The sequence below is a fragment of the Halichoerus grypus genome, chromosome 2 (assembly GCF_964656455.1).
Source record: "Halichoerus grypus chromosome 2, mHalGry1.hap1.1, whole genome shotgun sequence".
Lineage (NCBI taxonomy): Eukaryota > Metazoa > Chordata > Mammalia > Carnivora > Phocidae > Halichoerus > Halichoerus grypus.
In genome coordinates, this window is record NC_135713.1 from 127,070,184 (window position 1) to 127,092,700 (window position 22,517).

Here is a 22,517-nt window from a genome sequence, read left to right on the forward strand (position 1 = left end):
TTTCTCAGAAGCCTAGAAAACAGGCCTAGGAGGTTGCTGTACCCTCTGGAGCCAGGCAGGAAGCCACAAATTGGATCCCAGGTCCCACACCCCTGCTGGGTTGGGGGCTGGCTTCTCAACCTTTAAAGTAGTGTAGTTTAAAAGAGGGATGTTTTATTTGCTTAAATATGGCCATTTAATTGATATTTTTGAAACCTTTGAGGGGAATTAACTTTAGATGACTTGCTTTCTGCTATGGTTTTGATGTTCTCATCTAGGGAATAGCCAAATAATTAAGACTTGAGATACCCCACAAGAAATAATGTGGCCTTAGAATAAACTTAAAAGACTGTAAAATTCTTTTTCCTCTATTTTGATTTGTGGTCCTCTTTTTCTTCTTTCTACTTGTCATGTGTACCCAGTGTTCACTCTTCTTCTGTGTTCCATCTTCCTGTTATCTTTTCCACATTATCACTGGTTTGGGTAGTTCTCAGATTGTTCATATGTTTAAAGACTTCTCTTACTTTGTCACTTGGACCTGGCCTCTTTGTTTTCTACAACCTGCTGGGTTTTTTTTGGTTTGGGTTTAGACCCAACAGTCCTTTGCCCAGAAGATCACAAACCTATTATGTTGAGATTGCTAACTTTGCTATGGTGTGGTTATACATTGTTGGATACATATATTAGTGTCCGCCAAAACTGGATGATCTTAAAGGCTCCCTAAATATTCAGGCTTAATTTCTCTACCAAAACCAACAGAAACTCAGTATGACTTTTTTTATGATGTAGTAGAATTACTTAGATGTATAAGTTAAATTTTTAGTGTAAGTAAATTTTGAGTGTCTTCATTATTATAGTTGTCCTATTTTTTTAACTGCTGTAATCCATATAATTTTTTAAGTCACCACTTTGAATTGGTCTTATTATGCCTCAGTATACAGAGGAAAGAAACGTTTGCCATTCAGAATTCTCAAATACTTTTTGTGCCATTATTTTGAAGTGATGGAGGCCTGAGCCAGTCACAAGACGACAGCATTGTAGGAACAAGGCACTGCAGGCACAGTCTGGCCATAATGCCTATTCCTGGAACACTCTCATCCAGCAGCCCTGATCTCCTGCAGCCTACCACCAGCATGTTGGATTTTTCTAATCCTTCAGGTAATTTTTGTTTGTGATTTCATATAGCCATATTGGTACTAAAGTGACAAATTAGGTGGTTGAGCCTTGTATATCAAATAGTAGATTTGCTTGAATCCCTCTTCTCTTATCTCAAGGTTATGACTTACTGCAAAAATCTAAAGAGAACATTGTGTCTTTTTGTATAAGCTGGAATGGTACTTGCTACAATATGTAATAGAAGTACATAGAAAAGAGATTGCATTTAGGTATCTTTTGGTAACCCTTAGAGCAGTGGAATGAAAGTGGGGACGCTCCTTCTCAGTCAAGAAGCGAGTTATCCAGGGTGTGGAAAAGGATAAGGGAATTTATTGTAGTCTCAGTGGCCTCACTTACCTTCCTCTGTGGTGTACTGAAATGTGTTAGTAATTTTCTGGAAACACTGACTTTTCCCCCAGTACCTGAAGCTAAAGTTGTTTTATTGTCATGTATTATTAATTAAATATACTATAGCATCTTTTCATTTGTGTTCAAATTTTGGGTTTAAACGTCATATGGGACATCAAGATAATTTTTCCGCATCTATTCATGCCCAGGGGCAGAAATTGTTACTTAACAGTATAATATAAAATTTCATTACAAGGAAGAAAAACTTTAAGAATTATTTGTACATCTGTCTGTCACTTGAAGGGATTTGAGATGACTTTCATCTCAAATGAAATGTAAAATGGTATGTAAAAGACACAACTAAAACTGAGATGTGTAATTGGGTCCAAGGAGAAGAGAGAAAAAAGGTAGCTCTACAGAGATTGGTGTCGTGATTCAGCTTCAGTTTTCATGCTGAAGCCCCTAAGTATCAAAAGGGAGGAAACTCAATTACATGAATCTCAGTATTAGAAAGGAGGGAATATAAGTGTAATAGTTAGGTTTATGTCTCATTATAGCAACTTGAGTAAAAACTGGACGTAACATAAAAACATAGTTCAGTGAAGTTCATTCTGTACATTGGGTTTTTTAAAAATTTCAGTTGCCTCTTAATTATTAGCGAGTACAAAACCCAGTAATCTGTCTTTGACACATCCTTCTCTTTACGTGACTACCAGTGTTCTTTCTATAACAAAGATTTTAATGAGTCATTACTTTGCTTTAGGAATTTCTAGTGATTTTTATGTTAGTCAAGGTTCAGTCATAAGATAGAAACCACTCTAGATACTTAATCAGAATTTAGTAAAAGGGATTGTTGTCAAGGTGTAACGTTAACTATTTACCTAAAATGGTAAAGAAGCAAGCACTAAGGTATCACAAAGGTAGGAAAAGTGCAAACTGGATTCATCTTCTGGTACATGAAAGAAATGCCACCACAGGGTGAAGAAGTGTTGCTGGGGTGGTACAGGAAGAAAAAGCCTACAAGAAGAAACGGAAAGCAGCAAGGCTTTTCTTCCTTTAACCCAACAGTTGCTTTTGGTGCCCCTTTTTTGGCATAACTTAAGAGGTGGCCAGTTGGCAAAGAAGAATGTGGTTTGCAGAGTCTCAACCCCGTCATGACAAGGCAGAATGGATTTGTGACATTACAACAATAACATAATAATTGTTAATGTCCAGTTTTCACAGCATGATTGTAAACCCCCTTTCTAGCCTTCTCTTCTGCCATTCTCCCACTCTCACCTCCTCTCTCTTTCCTGAGTGTGACCTGTACCTTCACAACTGTGATTTCTTTGCCTGTGCTGTTTGCCACCTTTGGTGTTCTCTCCCTGCATATCCCATGAGTTTTTTCTTGTTCCGTCATAGCTCAAATGTTACCTTATCTGGGAAGGCAGTCCCTCCTTTCCCAGAAATCTTTAGCACATTTTCATTGTCTGTCTTATATTGCTTTCCAGTAGGAGCATGGGAATTTATTTTCATGTCTCTGTGTGTGTCCCACAGCAATATGTTCACAAATGAAATATTATTACACTACCAGAGCACAAACTAAGTATGCATACTTGCATAAGATGAGTATTTAGGGACAGGTGATATAAAATAAATGATGTTTATGGCTGCATTTTTGTCGGTGGCATTATCTAGAAGTGGGGGTGAGGTTATAAGGGATGGTTGTAGGGAGAGGGACAGAGAGCAGTCAGTTGGGGGATTTAGCTGGGGGAACAAAGGGAAGAAGCTGGAATTTACTAAAATTTAGAAACTGTAAGGGCCATTGCACTGAAATTTAGATTTTTTAAAGAGGAAGTGCTAGTCAATTTGATTGCACAGTTCGCTCATTGAAAAATGGAAGAGCCAAAGATGCTCTTATAAAAACTATTCAGAGAGGGTCCATCTGCAAACTCAGTCTGCAGCCTGTGTCCATACGAGCAATATAAAAGAGCATGTATAAGATAGGTATTTAACTTACAAATTATATTTTTAAACCCCAAAATGTGCACCTTTATGAAAGCACGTTTATGGTGCTGTTTATGTTGAATAAAATACTCATTACCAATTGATTCCAAAATCATTTCCTTAAATTATATATGACAGTGCCAAATTTTAGGTTAACTGTATGTCATGTGTGTATATTGCAGTACATGTGTGACATCAGTCAAGTCTGATTAACTTATTGGTGATCTCAGCTATGTTTATGCTGCTTGTGTAAAGTTGTTAGAAAGTAGGGTCAAAGCTGTTAATAGTAGTTTGCTTTTGATTGCTGACTCTTCTGTGATTTTGCTTTGTTTTTGCTGCCTACAGCTCTTGGTATTTACTGTAAGTATCTTGAAAACCGACTGTGGTATTCCATTGCTAAATTTCTGTGTAGTGTTTTATTATTTTTAAAAAGTCATATGATACAGAATTGAATAAAGTAGGAGCCAGAACTTTTCTGTCCACTCTACAAGCTTGCCCAGTGTAAACTGGTGTGTATTCTTTTCAACATTTTCTTTGAATAGATAAATTTTTATAGTTCTAGAATCAGAGTACATGCTGCTCTGTAACTTACGTTTTGGAGGAAGTTTTGACCTAAATACTAGATTAGGCCTAAAAGAACTCGTGACCCAAAGGATTATAAAACTGGATTTTTTTTTTCCGAGTCTGCTTAAAGAACTTTTTGCTTACTTCTTTTTCATTTAGCAGCACAAACCTTTTATTTGATTTCTTTAATATTTAGTAATTTTTCAGATTCAGTTTTACAAAAGTCTGAGTTATTTTAATTAATTTTTTATTTTAAAGGAACATAACATTTTTGAAAAATCAAACTGCAGAGAAAGGATAGAATATAAGTCTCCACTCCCCAGAATTAACTATTGTTTATTCATATATCCTTCTAGAAATTTCACATAAAATGTGTTTACCACTCTTCACCCCAAATTATATGCTACACTTTTCTTCTACTTAGCCCATCTCACCTGGCAATACACCTTGAATACTTTCCTGCTTCAGAATGTGTTTGTTCTACCACAGTTTTTTAAACAGCTGGTAGCATTTCATTTATCCATTCCCCTTTTGGTGAGTGTTTACAGTGTTGCCTAAATCTCTGTGTTTATCTTTCCATGTTGTATGTTTGCAGTATTGTCAAATACCGAATTTTTGTCAAAGATTTTGTGGAAACTTATTTTCTCCTTTATTATATATGTACCTACAAAATATCTATTTTGCCTCTTGTCCAGCAAAGCTTAAAATATTTACTGTCTGGCCCTTTATAGAGCAAATGTGCTAACCCTTGATCTCTACCATTGCACCACTACCTTGTGTTTTCTTAGTGCAACTTCTTACCGTATGGATTGTCTTTCCATGAACCTCCACTTATTCTCTCGAATATAAGCAAGTCCCTGAGAGTGGAGACTTTGCTCCATCTCCTTTATTACTGTATCTTCATCACTTGGAACACTTGACACATAACAGGCACTCCACAGTATGTACTTGGCAGTTAACTTAAAGTATGATCAGGAGGCAGTCTTTTGGTTTTGTTTTCATCATCATCTTACTTAAAAAAAAGTCCCATCTTTAGTGTATTATTGGGGTCAGTACCTGCATCCTTCAAGTATGTTATTTCTTTATTTTATTCAGGAGGATTATAGTTAGCATTCTAGAAATTCTGCCTTTGGGTTGAAAGTCTAGATACTGGAGATTCCTTTCCTTAAATTCATTTACCTGTTACGTAAGATTTTTTTTAATGAAATGTGAATCATAAGACTAATAAATGCTCTAGTCCTCCAAGATTCTTTTTAAATGTCTCTTTTTTACTTAGGAGGTTATATTTTTATGTGTATTTTAGTTTCATGCCTAAAATTTGAAATGATAATTTTCCCTTGATTCAATTTTATTCTAACCTCATGTCTACCATTCATCTGATCATTTAACATTTGAGGATCTTCCCTGTGTTAAGTATTACTTTTGACATATATGTCCTTCTAACAACAAACGTGTTGGTGAAGAATATATGTTTTATATGTCACAATTTTAAAAGAGAAATTTTACTGTGACAATGGTAACAGTGCAAAGAAATGTTTTCCTCCAGTGTTTTTCCAAATCATTTTCCAGACTCGTACTTATCGAACCTTGGCAAATTAATCAGGGTTGAGGTAATAGGGTGCCCTTTGGATAATCCCTTCTATGGATCTATTCTAGAGGTACCCATTCATGATGTCGAGATCCCTCTTATGTGATGTGATTATGTAATTTTTGAAAAATCAAACTGCAGAGAAAGGATAGAATATAAGTTTGCCCTTCTCATGGGAAACAAATGGCTTTAACAGAGTATGACTTTCTTTTACACTGTTTAGCAAGATCCACAAGTCTGAGTTCCTTACCAGAAGATGTTAATAGTATTTGGAAGTAAAAGAAGAGGAAATGAAATGTGTGCAAATTCCCAGTCTGCCTTTGTGAATAAATTTCTCTGGAGAAATTAATAAAAGGCTTCAGAGCATCTCCCCTTTCCCTCAAGGTTAGCCAGTCCCGCTGGCACACACCTGGTAAACTGATCCGGTTCTAGAGCCCCAGACAGCTGAGGCCAGTTCTGTAAAGAGGACAGGAACAGTACAGGTGACAGAAGTTAGTCGTTTGACCTTTTTATATAGAGTTCAAGGGGATATGTTTTCCACTTTTTGTCCACTATCTTTCTCTTGACAAACTGGAATTTCCCTCTGCTTGAAAACATTTTCTAGCCAAGAATAGAGAAGCATCTCTGATTTGGGTGGATCATTAAACAGTCTAACGTTAAGCCTTGTAGGTTTAGAGACCTGATGTCATCATCACCCTAAGGATTGACTCACTGCAAAGAAATAATGAAAAAGAGGCTTTTGGTGACTCGAATATTTGCATACATTAAGAAAGGTCATTTGGTGCATACATCTTACGAAAGGGACTTGACTGAATATATGATGCCTTCTGCTTCCAACTTGACAGTGGACCTAGAACACTTAAGACTCTGTTCTCTAGGCATTCCTATATGCTTAGTTGAATCTTCCAGTCTTGGGAGTCTCTGTGCCATGAGCCTCAGAGTAGTACCTTATTCTGTGAAATTATCTTCTGCCATATCTCTTTCATTACTCTTTTCTTTCCTTTATCCAGAATCGTACTTGAGATGGCTTTGAGACAAATTTGTGATTTTTCTTCATCTCTAAAAGTTAGTAATGTATGTAATGCTAATAAGATAGTGCTAGACAAACCATATATAATTACTTGAGCCACCCAAATCTCCCAATCCATTTACAGTCCTTACCAGGAAACCCCACAAATAATACATTTTTCCTAATTTAAAGAACAAAATTTTTGTAACAGTGGTTTATTATCAGGAAATTGGTAAATATTAGATATTAATATTCAGAATATTTATAATTAATATTAAGAAATATTAGGGGGAAATATACTCTGTGTTCATGCTATCAAATTTATTTTTACTTACATTGAATACTATTAAAAATTAGCCCAGGGTCATCATATTGAACATTGTTTGGGAAGTTTTAGCCAATGCAGTGTAACAAAATAAAACAAGGTAGAATGAGGGAGGGAGATATCATTACTTACTGTGCATATCTTGAATTAGGATGTGTCTACTAAGAGCAGAGATCACTGAATATTTTAAACTTTCCTGTGTTAAATAAATATAAAAATAGGAAAACATGTGCCACTGTATAGTAGACTGAGTGTTGGTATCTAGTATAATTCAGTAGGAAAAAGCATAAAGAATATCAAAAAGTATTTTTAAAAAGAAGGAATATTAATTGCTCATTAAACTAGTGACTCTCACCAGTAATCAAAGAAATGAAATGTAAGATAATGACATATTTTTAGAGGGAGGAAAAGCATAGGAATTTGAAAATGAAAAAAAATTGTAATGAACAGTTTGATAAGAATGTGATTAAAATTGCTCTCTTTACATTCTGGCATAATAAAATATTATAACCTCTCTGGAGAACATTTCGGCAGTATATTTCAAAAACCTTACAAATATGCCTGCCCTCCCTCTAACTCAGCAAATCCTCTCTCTCTTTCTCCCCTCCTACACCCCCCTCCTTCTAGATTTTCTCTGGGGAAATAATCAGATTGCCTGCAAGGTTTATCTACCAGGGAGGGGGAAAGGGGTATTAGTCATCACAGTGTTATATAGAAGATATGCAACCTAAGTGTCTGTCATTAAAGGTTTGGATAACTTAAAAATATAAAATACATATTATGGAGTCCTATGCCTCTTTTAAAAATTGTTTTGTCGAAGAGTATTTAAGGACATCAAAGTTTGTAATAAATAAAATATATTGTGGCTTCCAAATCATAATGTTTATCTTTTTGTGTTTGTTTTTCTATGAACATATATTAGTATTTTGTCACCTGAAAAGGTAGATACAGTCATTTATCAATAAATGCAACAGTGATTTCTATTAACCTCCTGAAATAGATAGGTATATATCATTGTCCAGAGGGATCTTTTTGTTCTAAATTGCTTTTTGAAGAGTTGAAATGTCTTGAAAATAACAAGGCACACTTTTGTATTTATATAGATATTCCTGATCAAGTTATAAGAGTTTTCAAAGCAGATCAACAAAGTTGCTACATTATCATCAGTAAAGACACTACAGCTAAAGAAGTTGTTTGTCATGCTGTTCATGAATTTGGTTTGACGGGTGCTTCCGACACATATTCTCTCTGTGAAGTTTCTGTTACTCCTGAGGGTGTCATAAAACAGAGAAGACTTCCAGACCAATTCTCCAAATTAGCTGATAGAATTCAGCTCAATGGAAGGTAAATGTGCTTATTAATGAATGTACTTAATTCTAGATTTTTTTTAATTGTTTAATTAACCTGCAACGATGTATTAGTTTCAGGTGTACAGCATGTTTGATAGTTCTGTTACTCCGTGCTCAGCATGAAAACTGTAGTCACCATACAGTGTTATTACAAGATTATTGACTATATTTCCTATGCTGTAGTTTTCATCTCCAAGAGTTATTTATTATATAACAAAGTTTTTATACCCCCTTAGTACCCTTTATCTAGATGTGTTTTTGAAGATTGTGTGTAAAAACATATATTAAGTAGAAACATCATGTCTTAGGGTCACTGAATTTTCTCTAAAATTAAAGCAGGATTTCTCTTTTTTTCAGCTTTGTCTCCATAATTATGTAAATGGAATCTCAGAGTGTTAGCACTCATAAGGACTACCTGAAAGTGGGAGAAGGAAAGGGAAGACAATTTGCTAAAATATTTTAGCCCTCCTGCTAAACAAATTCTTAGAACCACTGGTGTAGTCCAATCCATATTTTAGAGAGGAAACCAAATGATATATATCTTTATATGTATCTGAGTATGTATGTGTTAAATTACAAATTTGTTTTTAGTATGACTAAAATGTACTCTGGGCAAAAGAGGGCGTAATTTTTACAGTTTTTTTTCTAAGCAGTTTTCCTACTGTGAATATGCAAAAATGTTTTTAAAATTTTTTTTAATGTGCTTTGAATATTATTTGATCAACTAGAAGATTGTTTCTATAGTACATTTGTTGTTAACTCTGGTGATTTTCTCTGAGAATAACATGTTCTTTTTAGTGAGCCTAAATTCATATATAGAGTTAAGATCCTAGAAACCTTAAAATGGGGGCGCCTGGGTGGCTCAGTTGGTTAAGCGACTGCCTTCGGCTCAGGTCATGATCCTGGAGTCCTGGGATCGAGTCCTGCATCGGGCTCCCTGCTCAGCAGGGAGTCTGCTTCTCCCTCTGACCCTCCCCCCTCTCATGCTCTCTCTATCTCATTCTCTCTCAAATAAATAAAATCTTAAAAAAAAAGAAAAGAAACCTTAAAATGACTACTCCTCATGGTTACTGGTAAGAGAGAATGGATTAACTCTGCCTTGCTAGCTATACATAGTGCTTGAGAGCATAGACCCTGGAGCCAGAGTGCTCAGCAGTCTGGGTAAGTCCCAGCTCTGTCTGTGTGACCAGAGCGAGTTCTTTGGTTTCTCTCTGACTTTTCTCTTTAAAAAAATGGGGATGATGATAATAGAACCTACCACATAGGAATGTTATAAGAATGAATGAGTTAGCCCACCCTATAAATGTTAGATATAATTTTATTAACTAGTGTAATGGGTCTCAGCACATTTATAGTGTTCTTTTAGGCATGTGAACAGTATGCACACAGAAGAAAACAAGGTATAGTTGCTTGATAATCAAAAATAGATGGACACAAACTTGGGCTGGGATCAAGTTGTATATTAGAAAAGAATGAACTAAAAGCCACAGATGACAAGTATGTTACCTTTTTTGTCCCCAGCACCAGCCCTATACAAGATATTTCCCAGCTGTGAAACTTGCCCTTTTAAATGTTAAAGAATTGTTGGTGTAAAAATAAGAAAATGAGGGTCTCTTTTATGGTTGCTGATCAGTGCCATTTGCTGGAATGAAGTTTTGTATTTAACAAAGGAGAATTCATTAGTGGAGAGGTTTTTCCTCTCCTTTACCGGTTTTATTCTTCTTTGCTTCTCTTGGGAATTCAGAAATGAAGAAAATGAGTGTAAGAACAACTTCTGAATAGAAGTGTAAACAGTCTTGATTCAGATGTTCATTCACGCTGTCCATGAACAAATACTGATACAATATCTACTATGCATCAGCTTCCTTCATATAGGCCTCTTAGAGCTTTTATCCTCAAGAACACACACACAGTTGTTGACGCATTATGTGAGTAGTTTCATAAAATGGTTAAGTTCACAGCATTATCAACATTATTTTTACTCTTTAAAGTAATAGATGTAAAACGGTGGAATAACAGGATAACTTCTTTAAAGTCTTTTCATTTACAATGTTAATTTTCCATTTCAACTTTAAATGAATATTATGATGTTTTTGACAAAATGTTATTAACCATATGATGACATTTTGACAGCGGTCATAAAGAAAGTGCTCTTTATAAATGTGAAATGACTTATAAAAACAATTTTTTTCTTTTAGGTATTATTTAAAAAATAACATGGAAACAGAAACCTTATGTTCAGATGAAGATGCTCAAGAACTAGTTAAGGAAAGCCAGCTCTCCATGCTGCAGCTCAGTACCATTGAGGTGGCCACTCAGCTGTCAATGAGGGACTTTGATTTGTTTCGTAATATTGAGCCTACTGAATACATTGATGACCTTTTTAAGTTAGATTCCAAAACAGGAAATACTCACTTAAAAGAGTTTGAGGACATTGTTAACCAGGAGACATTCTGGGTTGCCTCAGAGATTTTAACTGAATCGAATCAGCTGAAACGAATGAAGATTATTAAGCATTTTATTAAAATTGCACTTCATTGTCGAGAATGTAAGAACTTCAATTCCATGTTTGCAATAATAAGGTAAGTTTGTATAAATATTTGTGTATAGTTTAGACATGAAGCTGATTTTTTGCGTAGGTGTTAAGTGACCAGAAGAGAAGTCCAATTAATAGACTTTTAAAGTATTGTTAGATTTCATATATTTTCCATTCTGGTGATAGTGGTTTCTTCACTTTCTGTTTCTGCCATCTTTCATTTAAACATTTCTTTTGCTGAATAGGGCTCATTGCCTTCCCATTTTTCTTCCTTTCTCCCCCTTTAATGGATTATACCCTCTTTGGATGTATGGCCAACGGGTGGTTTTTATCATCAGACTTCTATACTGTGCATCTTTCCGTATCTGCCTCACTGTGATTTGGCACTGAAAAATCACAGTCTGGTATCACTGCTCCAACCTAAAATTGCTATTTTGAAACAATAGCAACCACAACAATAAATAATAATGGCAGCCATTTGGTGAGTACTGATTTGTTTAACAGACACTGCACGAGGTATCACTGGATGTGTTGTTGCTCAAGCACAATAGGCTGTAGAATTAGAATTATAAAAATTCACAGTCTCTAAGTCCAGGAAGTGTGGATGGTTACATGTCCTGGGACTCTTCCTTCCCCCCCACTCACTATGATTGGCTAGATTGGCTAACCTAGGTAATGTATTTTCTGACCCTCCCCTAGTATAGTGCTGATCAGTAAAGGGATTCCTCTTAAAGGAAGTCTAATTTTAAAGGTGGAGGGTAGTTGTAGTTTTGTCCATTTATAAGGCCACATCCTTGTATATAGCAGCATAATTACGTCTTAATCCCATCTATGTATGCCCCCCACAGAATTTAATTATGACTTGTTCTGGACTCCCATGAGGTAGAATTGGAATCTTTATAATCATAAATCTGTCATGGTAATAAGAAACTCCTTTGTGAAGGTAAGCAGTGGGTGCACTTGAAATAGACGCTTTAGAAGGAGTTCTTGTTCGTTTGTGTGGTTTTTGTTTGTTTGATTTTAGGAGTATTGAACAGAGATGAGCATTAACCTTTAGAACAGCTGCACGTGTGTCTGAGTCCTGAGTCCAGTGTAGTAGCAATGTGTCAGTAGAAAATTGAAGACCTTTTTTTTTCATCTATAAAATGCAGGAATCACGCCACCTACTTCACTGTTTTTAACAGCTGAGTCTAGAACAAGGGAACAAAGATGCCATTGATAAACACTTGGAACGCTAGAAATTGAAACTGTGTAGGAAGGATAAAGTTAGAGAATTTGAAAGTTACAGGCTCAGTTTTGGAGTAGTCTGTGAAAAAAAAAAAACCTGATTGACAAGAGAGATCTCTGTGTAAAAAGAGAGTGTAAAAAAAAAATAAATGGTGGAGGGTTTAAGAGCTATAACCAGTGACCATCCTAAGTATAGGGGTGAAGAAGAGAGTCGAGCCAAAGAGATAGAGGACAAATATAAGAAATAATAGAACAGCACAGTTACGATTGTGTCATTAAAGCCAAGGAAAGTGATTCGAAAGAAGGAAAGATGGGTATCTGGTTAAAGGTTTGTTTTGGTTTATTTATTTATTTATCTTAAATATTTTATTTATTTGAGAGAGAGAGAGAGAGAGCTCAGAAGCGGGGGGGAGGGGTAGAGGGAGAAGCAGACTCCCCACCAAGCAGAAAGCCTGATGTGGGACTCGATCCCAGGACCCTGGGATCGTGACGCGAGCCGAAGGCAGACGCTTAACAGACTGAGCCACCCAGGTGCCCCAGGTTTGTTTTGTTTTAAAGAACATTTTATTATACACGTTACACATATTCAGTAGTTCCTGTAAAATTAATTGCTTTGTTTTCTCATATTTTAAAGTATATCAAAGACTATAACTACATATAAAGTTATATGTAACTATATATAACATACTTTACAGCAGAGGTGACAAAAGTGAATCAGTCAGTTCTGCCTAGAATTAGGTAGTAATATTTATTTGAGTTATTTTTCTTAGTCTAGCTAAAGGTTTGTCAATTTTGGTAATCATTTCGAAAAACCACTTCTTAGTTTCATCTTTTTTATTTTTCTGGCCTCTATTTGATACCTTTCTGCTCTGATCTTTGTTATTTCCTTCCTTTTCCTAACTTTGGGATGAGTTTCTTCTTTTGCTAGTTCTTTGATGTGAAAAGCTGGATAATTTCTCTTGCTTAATAAAATTATTACTAAAATTCTGTCTTGGAAATAGTTTTTGCAGCATCCCATAGGTTTTGTTATGTTGTGTATCCATTTTCGTTTGTTGAAAGATAGTTATTTCCCTTTTGATTTTTTTTTTTTTTGACCCATGGGTTGTTCAAGGGAGTGTTGTTTAATTTCTATTTGTAGATTTTCCCATTTTCCTCTTGTTACTTCCTAGTTTCACACCAGTGTGGTCAGAAAAAAATACTTGACATGATTTCGGTCTTATATTTTCCAAGACTTTTGTGGTTTATTTTATAATCTCTCCTGGAGAATGTTCCATTTATGCTTGAGAAGAGTGTGTATTCTGCTAATGGTGAAAGGACTGTCATGTATATATTTGTTAGGTCCATTTGGTCTAAAGTATGGTTCAAGTCCATTTATTGATTTTCTGTCTAGGTAATTCATCCATTGCTGAAAGTGGTGTATTGCAGTCCCCTCCTGATGCATTGTTTTCTGTTTCTTCCTTCAGCTCTGTTACTGTTTGCTTAATGTGGTTATGTGCTGAAATGTTGGGCATATGTATATTCATGATTTTTATGTTTTCTTGATGAGTTGACCCTTTATCATTATATAATGACCTCCTTTGTCTTTTGTTACCATTTTTGGCTTAAAGTCCATTTTGTCTGATACAAATCTAGCTTCCCCTGCTCTCTCCTGGTTTCTGTTTGCGTGGATTATTTTTTCCATCCTTTCACTTTGAGCTTATGTGTGTCCTTTAAGCTGAAGTGAGTCTTCTGTAGGCAGCATATAGTTGGGTCTTGTATTTTTATTCATCCACCCATTCTGTGCCTTTTGATGGGAGAAGTCAGTTTACATTTAGACTGTTTATTTGTAAGGACTTTTATTACTGCCCCGTTCCTGGTTTCTAGCTGTTTTGTAGTTCCCTTGTTTCATTTTTACTCTCTTGTGTTTTCGTGAATTGCTGGTCATCTGTGCTGAAATGGTCTGATTCCCTTTTCTTTGTCTTTTGTGAGTCTACTGTAGGTATTTGCCTTGAGGTTACCATGAGCCTTACGTGAAACGTAACTATTTCATGCTGATACCAACTTTAGTCACATGCAAAACTCCACCCTTTTATTCCCTGCCCTTTTAGTTTTCAGTGTCAGAATTTGTCTTTTTATATTGTGTATTCCTTAACAAATGATAGTACCTGTTGTCATTTTGTTGTCCTTTAAGCTTTATTCTCTAGTTAAGTGGTTAAGGCACCATCATACTATACTATTAAGAGTTATCTGAATTTGGGGCACCTGGGTGGCTCAGTCAGTTAAGTGTCTGCCTTCAGCTCAGGTCACGATCCCAGGGTCCTGGGATAGAGCTGCACATCAGGCTCCCTGCTCAGCGGGGAGTCTGTTTCTCCCTCTCCCTCTGCCGCTCCCCCCACCTTGTGCTCTCTCTCTCTCTCTCTGTCAAATAAATTAATAAAATCTTTTTTAAAAAAAAGTTATCTGAATTTAACTGTGTATTTAACTTTATCACGATGTGTATTTTTATATGTTTTCATGTTACTATTTAACATCATTTCAGTTCAAAGAACTCCTTTCAGTGTTTCTTGTAAGGCAGGTGTAATGGTGATAAATTCCCTCAGCTTTTGTTTTCCTGGGAAGGTCCTTCATTTCTCAGGATAACTGCCGGATAGTGTCCTCGGTTGACAATTTTTTTCTTTCAGCATTTTGAATATATCATCCCACTCTCTCCTGGCCTGTAAGTTTTCTGCCGAGAAAATCTGCTTACAGCCTAATGGATGTTCCTTTGTGGGTTTTCGTCTTTTTTTCTTTTGCTGCCTTTAGAATTTTCTTTGTCTTTAATTTTTGACAGTTTTCTTACAATGAGTCTTGGAGAAAGTTGTTTTGAATTGAAGTAATGGGGCAGTTAGCTTCATAAACTTGAATGTCCAGATCTCTTCCTAGGCTTGGAAAGTTCTCAGCCATATTTCTTTAAATAGGCTTTCTGCCTCCTTCTGTGTCTCTTCCCCTTGTGGAATTCCAGTTGGATATTTGGGGTTTTTGGTGCTTCCATGGACCATGTAGGCTTCTTTCACTCCTGTTCATTGTTTTTTTTTCCCCCCTCAAACTGGGTTACTTCAGAGTTCCTATTCTTTCTCTCACTGATTCTCTCTTCTTTCATCTACTCTGATGTTGATGGTCTCTGTGACATTTTATTTTATTTTGTTCATTGAATTCTTTAGTTCCAAAATATCCGTAAGGTTCTTTTTTGTGATTTCTGTATCTTTGTTGAATTTCTCATTTTGATCATGTATTGTTTTCCTGTTTTCATTGAATTATCTTTCTGAATTTTCTTGTAGCTCATTGAATTTCATTAAAACAGCTATTTTGAATTCTTTATCAGGTAGACTGTAGATCTCCATGTCTTCGGGTTTGGTTACTAGAGGATTATTGTGAACTTTGGTGATGTCATGGTTCCCTGATTTGTTTTTGTTCTTGTTTTTTTCATTTGAAGTAGCAGTCACCCCCTCCCAGTTTTTACTAGCAGTCTTTAGAGTGAGCAGGGTGGGGCGGGGGGGTGGGGAACCTTTAGCAGTCTTGCTGTAGGATTCTAAGACTTTCTTGGATATTGCATGGATATACCTGCTCCATGCTTTTTCTTTTTTTTTTTTTTTTAAGATTTTATTTGACACAGAAAGCGTGTGCACGCAAGCAGGGGGAGCTGCCAGCAGAGGCAGAGGGAGAAGCAAGGCTCCCTGCCCCACACAGGGCTCGACCCCGGGACCCTGGGATCATGACCTGAGCAAAAGGCAGACGCTTAACAGACTGAGCCACCCAGGTGCCCCTCCCTCTTGTGAGAGGATTCTAAAGTTTATCTTCTCTGTATCCTCCAGTATACCCTGTCATCTGCTGATGGGTTCTCCTCTGTTTTCCTGAAGGTGGTGCTACAGTTCAAGTTTGTGGTTTCTCCTTTGCCCACAGACTCTCTCCCATTTTCTGTGTTCCTTCTTTACCAGAGCTTGTTCTCAGGACCTTGGACAAGGAGCCAGCAGCAGAGTGGAAGAGGGATGTGGGGGTATGCGTTGGGTGTATGGTGCAGTGCAGGTGCCAGTGGGTCATTTGGGGGTATCTGCAGGTGAGAGATGAGATGTTCCCTGTGGCTCCTGGTCTGACTCCTGTTGGAGTCCAGAAGCAATCAGCAGGATCTGCGTTCCTTTAATGTCCTCCAGGAATCTTACATGCTGCGCTCCAGTTCTGCTCCCTCACCCCTGTCATGGAGCTCCCACTTTAATGGATGTTCTGGATCTGAATGGTACAACAGTGAAGTTAGCGTCTTTGATAGCATCCTACACAATTAGGGAAACCAGGCATGTACTTACCAGTTCTCCTTCTCCTCTGTGGGAGAAATCACCAGCTGTCTAGTTTAGCTTTCAACTGTGCTGCCTTTGGAGAGACGTGATGCCAGCAAAATCAAACTATTTACCTACTTAAGTGCATCCAAACTCTATTTTGTTGTTGTTTTGTTTTGTTTTGTTTTACTCCAGCCAAGTGCTAGAACTTTTCTTCTGGAAATCTGGACTTCCACAAATGCTCTCTTTTCTTTAGGTGACTAAGTCCTTGTTCTGCAGGCATTCCCAGATCACAGTCAATAGGGGTGAGAACCACTTAACAGTCTCCTGTAGGTTCCAGAACCAGTACCGAAGTTATCTGCCTAATACCCAATATACTTAGAGGCAAGGCTTTTTTTTCCCCATGCCCCTTGGCATGTGGTGCTGGGTCCCACAGCTTCCACAGAGGCACTGTTGTTCATGGATAGATGCCAGATTTGTGTTGTTGGGATGGGGGGGGGGGTGTAAAACAAGAGATGTCTTAGGCTGCCATGATGCTAACATCACTCTCTCTAATCAAATCTTGGTTGAAATTTGTCATCTAGTCATTTCATGAAGAAGGTCTTGTGGAAATTCTATTTGCTGAATATATCCAAAATGTCTATTTTTGTCTGGGAACTTCAGTGACACTTTAGCTTTAAAATTCTTGTCTCATGGGTTATTTCTTGGTAACTTCCTAGACATTGGCTCTATAACTAGCATTTTATGTAGCTGCAAGTTTCTGAGATTATTCCGCATACCCTATCTTTGTCTCTGAAGTCATTTACCTTTACATCTGTGTTTCTACATCTCTTCAGTTCTATATCTAGCTCTCTAGAACTGTGGTGCCTATTCACTCTGTAGATTGATTTGTTTGTGTAGTTTTCTCAAGTTCTACCTTTGAATAGTTTTTCAGTTCCATTGTTTTTCCTTCTTCGAGGATACCAGTTACTGAACATTTTTTATCTCCTTTGTCTTTCATATCCATTATTTTCTCTCTAATCCTTTTTAGCTCTGTCCATTTCCGTTGACTGCTTTTGTTAATCCTCCCCTCGACATCACTTGCACCAGGTTGTAGCAGTGTCTTTTTCTTTTTTTTCTTTTTTAGGTTCCAAGGTAGCCTTCATTTCTGTGTTGGTTTTGTATTCCATTTCTTTTCTGAACTTTACTAGTTAACTTCTTTTTATCAACTTCTCCTACTGTATTTTCCTTAAGCTCTTTATATCACTCCATTAAGCTCTTTATTTATTTTACTAATTCTTTTGAAATCATGGCTAGGTCATTGATTAGTCCCAGTTTTTATTTGATTGGTGGCAACATTTTTCTTTGTATTCCTTGTTTTTCCTTGTAGCAGCTTATTATAGATTCTGTGTTTATTTTTTTCTTTTTGAATGACATGAGTTTTCCTGTACCAGGTATTTGCAGGAGGTTCATTTGAGAGAGGATCTAGGGCATTATTCCAGGCTAGCAGGAATTGAGCTTGAATGTGAATTGTTTACCCCTTATTTCTTTCCACCACATGGAGATTGGCAGCTTTAGTGCTGCTTACCACTCAGAGTTTCTACCTTCTATCCGGTCTGTTAAAGTGCTTCTCATCAAGATACTGTATCACTCTGTGTACTTTCTCTGGCACTCCTTGGTAAAGAACATGGTCCAGCCCCCGCCTAATTCTATCAGCCTGTAGATTGCTTTGTGTTATTTCAAGTAGGGGGTTGGTGTTCTTGCCTTCAGGGTGAGTTACCTGCTTTGGAGAACTTGACCAGCTTTCGTTGAGACCTTCAGCTACAGACATTCTTTTCCAGCATTTGCCATTCTCCTATTTGACCTTGGCTATTTTGGGGCAACCTTTTAATGTGTTTAGGAGTTACAGATATCTCTTAGTTGAACTGGAGGTGAAATTTGTATTTCTATTACTCATTCGGTCATTTGGGATGATTTCTGAGAGGCAAAGGGAACAAAGATATCTTGACTTCACACCTTAAAATCAGAAGTCAAGAGAACATTTTAAGTACAGTGGTGTCCCTAAAAGTCAGGTGGCTAAGTATAAAAGAAGGATTAACTGGAGGGAAAATTGAGGCATTATATATGCACTATTCATGTGGGAGTCTGCCTGGGGGGTGGGTGGTAGTATAGACAAAAAAGGATAGGGAGGAGCTGCAGCCTAATGGGCATGCATGTTTTTCAAGCTCAGGCTGAAAGAAGACAGTGAATATATGGAGGCCTTGGAGGAACAGGATTAGAACCTAGGGAAGTATTTGAATCAGGGATATGAAAAAACAAAATCTCAGGAAGAGAAGGCTACGTCAGCCCTAGAACTTGCCTCAATTATTATAGCATTTGTGTTCAGCATTACTTAAACCTCTTTCAAATAGATAATGTCTCCATAAAGTTATTTCTAAGTACAACAAACAAAAACATTGTGATATTTGAAGGTTTTTTTTTTTATTTACGTTAAATGTCTCTTTTATGGAAATACTATGTTTGTCTCATACATGCAAGCTGTAAAATAAAGGCTACAGGTATACAGGCAAGTAATATATATATATAGTTCTCTGAAAGCAGTTTTCCTTATTGTCAGATCAAAGAGTCCCTTTTATTTATTTTTTTTATGGTTCTGCTCTGTTCATTTCAACACATTAAAAATATGTCCCTACTTATTTTAGCTGTATTATAGGAACTTGGTGTATACGCTTTATTGCCCTGAGTCTTCTCTCTCTTCCAAGTCCCTTATTAATGTTTTTATTCTCATCTTTGGCAGTGGCTTGAACCTGGCATCTGTAGCCCGACTCAGAGGTACTTGGGAAAAATTACCAAGCAAGTATGAGAAACACCTCCAAGATCTACAAGACCTTTTTGATCCGTCTAGAAACATGGCAAAATATAGAAATATTCTTAGTAGTCAAAGCATGCAGCCTCCAATTATTCCACTCTTCCCTGTTGTCAAGAAAGATATGACATTTCTACATGAAGGTATTTAAAAGTTATTTGAAAATTAGCATGTTTAGCTTCATGTTTTGACAGAACTGTGATTTATTATATTTAATATATTTTTCAGCCTTTTATGTCACTAAAGCTTTACCTAATTATAAATGCAGCAACATTTATAAATCAAAACCCACATTATTGACAGAAACAAATTTAGGTGTTTACCCTGTGCATTCAAACATAGATTTCACTTACACCCAGATCAGACTGTTTGATCATATTTGTTATCTTGTTTAGTAACATTTTTCCTTCCAACTTTGTTTTTAAATTAATAACTCACAGAAAACTGCCTAAAACCAGTGAACAATTAAATGAATTATGACAGAGCAAACACCCATGTAACCAACACTCTGGCCGAAACCAAAATGCCCCTTTCTAATTACCACCCTCATTCTCTTCCCCAAAAGTAATGACTGTCCTGACTCCTAATACTGGGATTTAGTTTTATCTGTTGTTGAACTTTATATAAATGGAATTATAGAGTGTATGTCTTGGTTTGGTTTTAGTTTTTGGCTTACATTAGTCAACGTTAGATTTGTGAGATTTTTTCCATGTTTTTGACTATAGCTGCACTTGACTTTCAAAACTAGTGTTCTGTTACCTGAATGCAGTACAGTGGATTTTTCCATTGTCCTGATAAGCATTCGATAGTTTTCCACTGTTCACCTATTATGCATAATGCTGCCTTGAGTATTCATATCATTCAAGGTGGCGTTTATGGATCTGATATTCATATAATCAACTTTAGAAAAGAGTTGGCATTATGTACGTAAGTGCAACACTGGCAGTGTTACTAGAGCTCATTGTTACTCGTCAACACCTGGTAAATTCAGCCTTCTTCTTTTTACCTAGTTCAGTAGTGGTGTGGTTTAATTTGCATTTCCCTAATTACTAATGAGATTGAGCACCCTTTTATATATTTATGTGGGGTTTTTTTGCTCAATTATCAGTTCAGGTTTCTTGTGTATTCTTTTTATCAGGTTGTCTGTTTTGTTTAATATATTTTTAAGTATTTCTTATAAATCCTGGGTATAATATGACTTACCTTTTGAGTCTCTTAAGGTTATCTTTTGATGAACAGCACGTTCTTAGCTTTAAACGCCTAACTTAGTGATCTTTTACCATGTTTAATCTACAATCTTCCTGAATTAATTTTTGTGTATGGTATTCTAGTAAAGTAACTTACTAACTATATACTGTTTTACTATTTTTCTCATGTTACACTAGACATTATAATTGGTATTAGGTTAATATTCATTAGTACTTTTCAGTGTATCGGACAATGCAAAGAAAGAACTTAGATTATTTAAATTCCATTTATTCACATCCCAGTTTATATGCAGTTGTTGTCATGCCTTGAACTCCCACATGATACTATCATTTAGTAAGGTCAGTATTTAGATGATGTTGTTACTGTTTTTATTCCTTTCTGCATTTCAACGCTTCCGTGTAGTTGGTGTTTTTTTCTTGCTATAACACTATTTATTATTTATTTAAGTGCCGGTCTGCTGATGATGAAATATCTTAATTTCATTTATCTCAAAATGTCTTCATATTCATTTTTTTTTTTTAAGATTTTATTTATTTATTTGACAGAGAGAGACACAGCGAGAGAGAGAACACAAGCAGGGGGAGTGGGAGAGGGAGAAGCAGGCCTCCCGCAGAACAGGGAGCGCGATGCGGGGCTCGATCCCAGGACCCTGGGATCATGACCTGAGCCGAAGGCAGATGCTTAACAACTGAGCCACCCAGGCGCCCCTTCATATTCATTTTTAAGGCATAATTTTGGTTGGCATTTGTCTTCTTTGAACATTTTAAGAGACTATTCCATTGTGTCCTGGCTTTCATTGTTGATACTGAGACATCACTTGTCAGTCTTACTTGCTGTGCCTGTGACTGTATTTTGCGCTTTTCCCAAAAGCTGCCGTATAATTTTCTCTTTGTCTTTTTTTTCCTCTAGTTCGGCTATGTTGTAACTAGGTGTGGCATTTTGGGTTTTGTTTGTTTTAGTCCTGATTTGTTTGTAAGATGTCTTGAAAACTGTGTTTTGATATTTTTCATGAGTTCTGAAAATTCTCATTCATTTTATCTTCAAATTTTTTACCTTTCCTCTTCGAACCTCTACTTCAGGGATTTTGATTTCACCTTTGTTAGACCTGATGACTTCCTCTGTTGTCTCATACCCTCTTTTCTCTGTTTCTCACCTTTTTGTCTTACCAGGCTTCATTCTGGGTATTTTCTTCCAATTTATCAATTCTTTCTTCAACTATGTGTTTTTTACTGTTAAATATATCAGTGAGTTCCTACTTCCAGTTCTTGTGTTATGTGAGTTTTTTTTTTTTTCCTTTTTGGTCAGGTTTATAACTTACATTTTTTTTTTTTATCTTTATTATGTTCTCTGCCAAAGTTCTCAGTGTTGTTTTCTGTATCTTTGCACATATTCAACTTGGTTATTTTAAAGTCTGTGTCTAATAACTCCATCCTTTGTGGGTCCCTTTCTGTTGTCTTTTTCTCCACCTGCATTTAATTCATGTCTCTTCTCCTGATAAGCCCTGGTTATTTTTGGTCAAATGTATGTTGTGTATAAAAAATTACAGAAATAATCTGAGATTTTGGATGATGTCCCATTCCTCCAGAGAAATTAAAGCTTGCTTTTGCCAGACAGATAGGTGTGCTAGCAATCCACAATCACCTTAATCCATTTTCACCTCTTGAGATAATTTAACACTGAACTTGTATCCTAGTCACATTTAGTTCATCCTTAATCCCAGAATAGCCCTTCAGGATCCCAACCCAAAGCATTGGAGGTTTACCAGGACTTAAGTTATTATCTTCTAACCTCATAAGTCAGGGTGGTACTACTAAGTTTTTTAGGCTCATCATCTGCCTTTTCTGAATCAATAATGCCCCTAGGATCAAGTACTGGGAAATAGTAAACCTTCCCCAGATCTTCATTCCTCTTCGGAATCTTCACTGCCTCAATAGCTTTTTGATGCCCTAAAATATTTGCTTTTTCTGTTTTTGCTCAAATTTTCTGATTATTCTCAGCAGAAGGGTTGTTGTAATTACCTAATCTTACTGCCCCCTCTTTCATTATCACTCCTTTTTCATAAGGAAATATTCTGATAGACTTCAAATATATTTTTCTGACTTGCTCCCTCA

General features: G+C 36.5%; 1 protein-coding gene across 7 annotated transcripts in view; it reads left to right on the top strand.

Annotated features, from left to right (window-relative positions):
* Nucleotides 1–22,517, top strand: part of RAPGEF6 (Rap guanine nucleotide exchange factor 6) — a 199,644-nt gene that overhangs the window by 146,805 nt on the left and 30,322 nt on the right. For all 7 annotated transcript variants that reach the window (XM_078067544.1, XM_078067545.1, XM_078067538.1 and 4 more), the window contains 4 exons: nt 980–1,137; nt 8,058–8,298; nt 10,502–10,885; nt 19,129–19,340. In XM_078067544.1, the coding sequence (XP_077923670.1) occupies nt 980–1,137; nt 8,058–8,298; nt 10,502–10,885; nt 19,129–19,340 (995 nt within the window). The remainder of the gene's footprint in view (nt 1–979; nt 1,138–8,057; nt 8,299–10,501; nt 10,886–19,128; nt 19,341–22,517) is intronic.